The 7,005-nt window shown below is 38.8% G+C and overlaps 1 protein-coding gene across 3 annotated transcripts in view; it reads left to right on the forward strand.

Annotated features, from left to right (window-relative positions):
- The first annotated feature begins 356 nt into the window (after positions 1-356).
- hsd20b2 (hydroxysteroid (20-beta) dehydrogenase 2) overlaps positions 357-7,005 on the forward strand; it is a 12,458-nt gene continuing 5,809 nt past the window's right edge. For 2 of the 3 annotated variants that reach the window (XM_023967544.2, XM_023967545.2), the window contains exons 1-8: positions 502-807; positions 2,556-2,602; positions 2,729-2,804; positions 2,923-3,033; positions 4,806-4,873; positions 6,527-6,571; positions 6,853-6,887; positions 6,980-7,005. In XM_023967544.2, the coding sequence (XP_023823312.1) occupies positions 633-807; positions 2,556-2,602; positions 2,729-2,804; positions 2,923-3,033; positions 4,806-4,873; positions 6,527-6,571; positions 6,853-6,887; positions 6,980-7,005 (583 nt within the window). In that variant the 5' untranslated portion in view covers positions 502-632. Of the gene's footprint in view, positions 808-2,555; positions 2,603-2,728; positions 2,805-2,922; positions 3,034-4,805; positions 4,874-6,526; positions 6,572-6,852; positions 6,888-6,979 lie in introns of all 3 variants that reach the window. The other variant, XM_023967546.2, reaches the window with a different exon arrangement.

The following is a 7,005-nucleotide window of genomic DNA, read 5'->3' on the forward strand; positions in this document are numbered from 1 at the left end:
TTATACTTTTACTTTTGATACTTAAGTATATTTTTGCAGTTACATTTACTTTTGATACTTAAGTATATTTAAAAACAAGTGTTTTTAGACTTTTAGACTCAAGTAATATTTTACTGGGTGACCTTCATTCTTACTTGAGTGACTTTCTATTAAGRTATCTTTACTTTTACTCAAGTATGGTAATTGAGTAATTTTTCCACCACTGATTTTCCCATTGGCTTTACAAAACGCCATTATCATTACTCTCTATACGGTTCAAGTGGCGTAGAAGGAGGCGGGAACATTGGACAGGAAGCTATAAACTGTAGTATTTGTATAGCCAGAGCTCTATAAATATCTATATTTTGGGGCCAGAGTAAAACCTCTCGCGTCGCATTTTCCTCTTTGGTATTACTCTTGTGGGGGACGATGAATACCGTGCGGGGAAGCGTCATACTGCTTTTGCCTATTGATTTGCTGAGATGACGCACCAGGAAATATTCCTGACCAATGCGCCGATTAGATTAAGATTCTTGGGCGGAGCGTTGCACGTTGTATGTCTAAGTAAGCATGTTCATTTCTACTATAAAACCAGCCAAAGTTCATATTTTTGAAGAACTGTCTGCTAAAGTGTGAGTGAAATTTGCCCAGACATGGATACTGTCACTGTATCAGACTCGATACTTGTGAGGGGACTGGTGTTCATAGGTGGCTTCACAGTGCTGTATTACATGCTAAAATGGTCCTGGATTTGCTGGTGTGGATTCAGAGTGTACGTGCTGTCAAAAGTTTGGCAAACTGATTTAAAGGCATATGGACAATGGGCAGGTAAGGCAGGCTACATGCTATGTAAAGGAAGCTATTTTTACAGTAGACTGAYATTTGTTTATTTATGAAAATAAATGCATTCTCTTTTTAGTCATAGTAATGGCTATGTTACATGATTCTTTAGACGTTCTCTACAAGATAAAAAAAAACTACAGTAGACTGAGGGTGGGTTGCACCAACATGGATGAACTCTTAAACTGGGTTAAATCAAGGTGTATCTATTAATATTGTTGCACCAAATGTTAAACCTAGTTTTAAATTAATCCTAGTTAAATTACATCCTTCCTCTAATCTAAGTYTAATTTTCACTTTAAACCTAGATGAATTGTAAGCCTGTTGCTCAATTAATTWAAAAAACGATATACATTTAGATTGGAGATTAATTCTAAACTGCCACTTGAGGTGGTTTAACTGATAAATGACAGCATATCTACTGCGGAGAGACCATAACGAGTTCCTCAGAGAATAATTAGAGACCTGTTGAGTTTTCTGATAATTAACTCATTATTAGTAGGCTATTTATGTGCCCATTTTGTACAACAATTGAATTGGGGTTTATGATATTGCCTTGGTACGAATGATGATGTTATGCAACATGCTGTAACGGGCCTGACAACGGTAACATTGTAGCATTAACGTTAGTTTTAACGTGTATTATAGGCATTGATATTTAACAGTTATTTATGCTTACTAAATATTGGTGGGTCAAGTTGTCCGTCGTCATCATAGGGGTWATGGAGAGGGGCAAACTGCTGAGGAATCATCTCGCATATCTTCTGGGAGAGAGGAYCAATTCCATTGGACCGATGCTCCCCTCCGGTCTGAAAGAGCCCCCGCCTCTCCGCTGCAGCATCCTTTTTGGCTTTCGCCTTTAATTGTTTTCCAGCACGCTTTCATCCAATTTGGGTCCCTCTTCTCTTTAATCCGTGCCGATCCATTACATTTGTCGCATAAAATGGCCCAGGCGTCTCACTTCTTTTTGACAGTCGTGTTGTCTGTCTTTATATCCTCCAGTATGTTACTAAATTCCTCCATCAGCTCAATAGTTTTTTTTCATAAGCGKRGAAATTTGAACTTCTTTGACGTGCCATGATCAGGTGGCTAGCGGACAAATAATAAATGGGTCAATAATGTTAAGTAACGACAATAATAAATAATACAAAAAACAAAACCTACATTAATTTAAACCATGTTGGTGCAACCCACCCTGAGTGTATCATGTGTCCCCTGTGCACCTTACCCTAGCCCTGTTCAATGGAAGACTGAGAGAGGCAGGTCACATTCCACTTTACAGCTCACTATTTTGCCCTGTGCCCAAGATGATATCTGCTGTTAGGTGGAACAGGATTTGTGTGGGCACTGGTCCACTTCAGTCTCATTTGGAAACATAACTTTCCTGTTGGTTATTGCAGCACATAATTTTACACTTTTGGCAGCAGTTGGAGAAAAGTTGTTGCCAGTGCTTGACAATGGCCACTATAAAACAATTTTACAAGTATCTGATGACAAACGATAGTATGCTTCCACCGAGCAGACCAGGATAGCAGCATTCCTGCCAGCATTGTGAAAGAAAGGAAGAGAGAGTGAGATCCTTAAATGTTCCTCCATCCTGCAGTCACATCCAGTGTCCGACCTGACCTCTCTGAGACCTCTCACTGCAGAGGATGAGGAGACACAACAATAGTAGTAATATGTAATTATGGAAGTCTGCAGACTAACTAATTCTGACCATGATCTCCTTTCTACAGTTGTCACAGGGGCTACCTCAGGGATTGGCAAAGCTTATGCAAATGAGGTGAGTCTTTACTGATTCTCGCCTGTGTACAGACAAGATTGATGCATGCATAAGSATGTAATTCAAGTGCTTTGTAAAATGAGTCTTTACTCACGTAACAGTTGCCTTTCTTCCTGGACACTACAGTTGGCCAGAAGAGGTCTGGACATTGTACTGGTCAGCCGGTCAAAAGATAAACTCCACATTGTCGCCAAGGAAATTGGTGAGTGAAGGGCTGAGATGGAAAAACAGAACTAAATGAAGAGTTGAGGTACAAAAGATCAATATGCAAATGTWATTGACCCTTTAAATGAAATTGTACGTCAATATGTTTGTTCCAGAGAGCCAACATGGACGCCAGACCCAGATCATCCAGACAGACTTCACAGAGGGCCATGACATCTACCCTGYTATAGCTGAGGCACTACGGGACCTGGACATAGGCATCCTAGGTAGGGAACCTATGGCAATGATATATAGGAGGAGGAGAACAAGGAGTCATAAAGGGAACGACAATCAGGAAATGAGAAAGGAACTAAAGCTAGTCTGCAATTAAATGTAGAATGTGCTCTTATTACCGTCAACATACAGTGCCTTCAGAAAGTATTTATACCCCCACATTTTGTTGTGTTACAGCCTGAAATCGAAATTGATTTGAAAAAACACAATACCCCATTATGACAAAGTGAAAACATGTTTTTAGAAATGTTTGCAAATGTATTGAAAATAAAATACAGAAATACCTAATTTACATAAGTATTCACACCCCTGAGTCAATACATGTTAGAATCACCATTGGCAGTGATTATAACAGTTCGTTTTTCTGGGTAAAGTCTCTAAGAGCTTTGCACACCTGGAATGTAAAATATTWGCAATTTTTTTTAATTCTTCAAGCTCTGTCAAGTTGATTATTGCTAGACAGCCATTTTCAAGTCTTGCCATAGATTTTCAAGACGATTTTAAGTCAAAACCGTAACTAGACCACTCAGGAATATTCAATGTTTTGGTAAGCAACTCCAGTGTGTTTGAGGTTATTGTCCTGCTGAAAGGTGAATTTGTCTCCCAGTGTCTGTTGGAAAGCAGACTGAACCATGTTTTCCTCTAGGATTTTTCCTGTGCTTAGCTCTATTCTGTTTATTTGTTTCATAAAAAAAACTCCCTAGTCTTTGCCAATGATAAGCATTTCCATAACATGATGCAGCCACCATGATGCTTGAAAAYAGGAATAGTGGTACTGAGTGATGTGTTATGTTGGATTTACCCCCAAAAACACTTTGTATTCAGGACAAAAAGTAAATTTCTTTGCYACATGTTTTGCAGTTTTACTTTAGTGCCTTATTGCAAACAGGATGCATGCTTTGTAATATTTTTTATTCTGTACAGGCTTCCTTCTTTTCACTCTCATTTAGGTTAGTATTGTGGAAAAAGTACAATGTTGTTGATCCATCCTCAGTTTTCTCCTATCACATCTCCTTAAACTCTGTAACTTGTTTTAAAGTCACCATTGGTCTCATAGTGAAATCTCTGAGCTATTTCCTTTGTCTTCAGCAACGGAGTTAGGAAGGACGCCTGTATCTTTGTAGTGACTGGGTGTATTGATACACCATCCAAAGTGTAATTAATAACTTCACCATCCTCTAAGGGATATTCAGTGTCTSCTTTTTTAACATTTTCACCCATCTACCAATAGGTGCCCTTTGCGAGTCATTATGAAAACTTCCCTGGTCTTTGTGGTTGAATCTGTTTTAAATTCACTGCTCAACTGAGGGACCTTACAGATAATTGTATTTGTGGGGTACAGAGATGAGGTAGTCATTCAAAAATCATGTTAAACACTATTATTTCACACAGAGTGAGTTCGTGCAACTTATGTGACTTGTTAAGCACATTTCTACTCCTGAACTTATTTAGGCTTGCCATAACAAAGGGGTTGAATACTTATTGACTTGAGACATTACAGCTTTTCATTTTTAATGAATTTGTAAACATTTCTAAAAACATAATTCCACTTTGACGTTATGGGGTATTATGTGTAGGCCAGTGACAACACATCTCAATTTAATCCATTTTAAATTCAGGCTGTAACACAACAAAATGTGGGAAAAGTCAAGGGGTGTGAATACTTTCTCAAGGCACTGTAGCTTTTCTCTCTTTCAATGGATGTTAGTAGTGAAATTTAATAATCAATTACATAGAAATATATTCTGACACTCCWCATTTACAGTTAATAATGTAGGCATGAACTATTCTGACAAGTTGGTACATTTCCTGGACATTCCCAACCCTGAGCAGGTAGGATTCACACACACCCCACTCACATAAATGGTCTATGTATACAGTTGAAGTCGGAAGTTTACATACACTTAGGTTGGAGTCATTAAAACTCGTTTTTCAACCACTCCACAAATTTCTTGTTAACAAACTAKTTTTGGCAAGTCGGTTAGGACATCTACTTTATGCATGACAAGTACATTTTCCAACAATTGTTTACAGGCAGATTATTTCACTTATAATTCACTGTATCACAATTCCAGTGGGTCAGAAGTTTACATACACTAAGTTGACTGTTTTCTTGGAACATCAATGGGAAAATAAAAATAAATCAGCCAAGACCTACAGAAAAAAATGGTAGACCCCCACAAGTCTGGTTCATCCTTGGGAAGCAATTTCCAAAACACCTGAAGGTACCACGTTCATCTGTACAAACAATAGTACGCAAGATAAACACATGGGACCAACTCAGCCGTCATACACCGCTCAGGAAGGAAGAAGCGTTCTGTCTCCTAGAGATGACATACTTTGGTGCGAAAAAAGTGCAAATCATTCTAGAACAACAGCAAAAGCGACCTTGTGAAGATGCTGGAGGAAAACAGGTACAAAAGTATCTATATCCACAGTCCTATACGGACATAACTGAAAGGGCCGCTCAGCCAAGGAAGAAGCACTGCTCCAAAACCGCCATAAAAACCAGACTACGGTTTGCAACTGCACATGGGGACAAAGATTGTACTTTTTGGAGAAATGTCCTCTGGTCTGATGAAACAAAAATAGAACTGTTTGGCCATAATGACCGTTGTTGTTTGGAGGAAAAGGGGATGCTTGCAAGCCGAAGAACACCATCCCAACCGTGAAGCCCGGTGGTGGCAGCATCATGTTGTGGGGGTGCTTTGCTGCAGGAGGGACTGGTGCACTTCACAAACTAGATGGCATCATGAGGAGGAAAAATTATGTGGATATATTGAAGGCAACTTCTCAAGACATCAGTCAGGAAGTTAAAGCTTGGTCGCAAATGGGTCTTCCAAATGGACAATGACCTAAAGCATACTTCCAAAGTTGTGTCAAAATGGCTTACGGACAACAAAGTCAAGGTATTGGAGTGGCCATCACAAAGCCCTGACCTCAATCCTATAGAAAATTTGTGGGCAGACCTGAAAGTGTGTGCAAGCAAGGAGGCCTACAAACCTGACTCGGTTACACCAGCTCTGTCATGAGGAATAGGCCAAAATTCACCCAACTTATTGTGGGAAGCTTGTGTTGAAATGTTTGAAATGTGTTGAATACCTGAAATGTTTGACCCAAGTTAAACAATTTAAAGGCAATGCTACAATCTAATTGAGTGTATGTAAACTTCTGACCCACTGGGAATGTGATGAAAGAAATAAAAAGCTGAATAAATAATTCTCTCTACTATTATTCTGACATTTCACATTCTTAAAATAAAGTGGTGATCCTAACTGATCTAAGACAGGGAATTCTTACTTGGATTAAATGTCAGGAATTGTGAAAATGTTTTTGGCTAAGGTGTATGTAAACTTCCGACTTAACTGTATATATCATGTTTTGGGTGCCATTTTGATTCTAACAAGGTAATAATGTACTATGGTTGGATTTAAAGCTTCAGGTAATAGTTGAGTTAATTTGTGTTTTCATTCCTCCCTAACACAGAGAACCACCCAGGTGATCAACTGTAACATCCTCTCTGTCACCCAGGTGAGATGATCTGTCAGGACTTATATAGACTCCTCTGTGAAGTTCTATGCATGGTCCATGTCTTAGTTTTTGTTTCTAAACTAGTTATGGCTCATACAAAGTCATAGCTTTTAATATTTGGTCATTATGTGAAAAATATAATGGTAACGTTTAGGAGATTAATGTTGGTGTTGTTGATCATGATGATCATGATGCGGATGATGATGATGATGGGGGTGAAAGAGGATTCTGGTGATTATGGAGATGTTGGTGATGGTACTGATGGTGTTATCATTCCTCAGATGACCAGACTGGTTTCTCCACGCATGGTTGCAAGGTACATATATCATGGTGATATCAATGAAACGTGAATCTTAATGATTTCAATCTATGAAATTGTCCCTTTATTTACCTGTCCTGTCTTTCCAGAGGGAACGGTCTGATCATCAACATGT

This window comes from Salvelinus sp. IW2-2015, linkage group LG23 (assembly GCF_002910315.2).
Source record: "Salvelinus sp. IW2-2015 linkage group LG23, ASM291031v2, whole genome shotgun sequence".
Classification (NCBI taxonomy): domain Eukaryota; kingdom Metazoa; phylum Chordata; class Actinopteri; order Salmoniformes; family Salmonidae; genus Salvelinus; species Salvelinus sp. IW2-2015.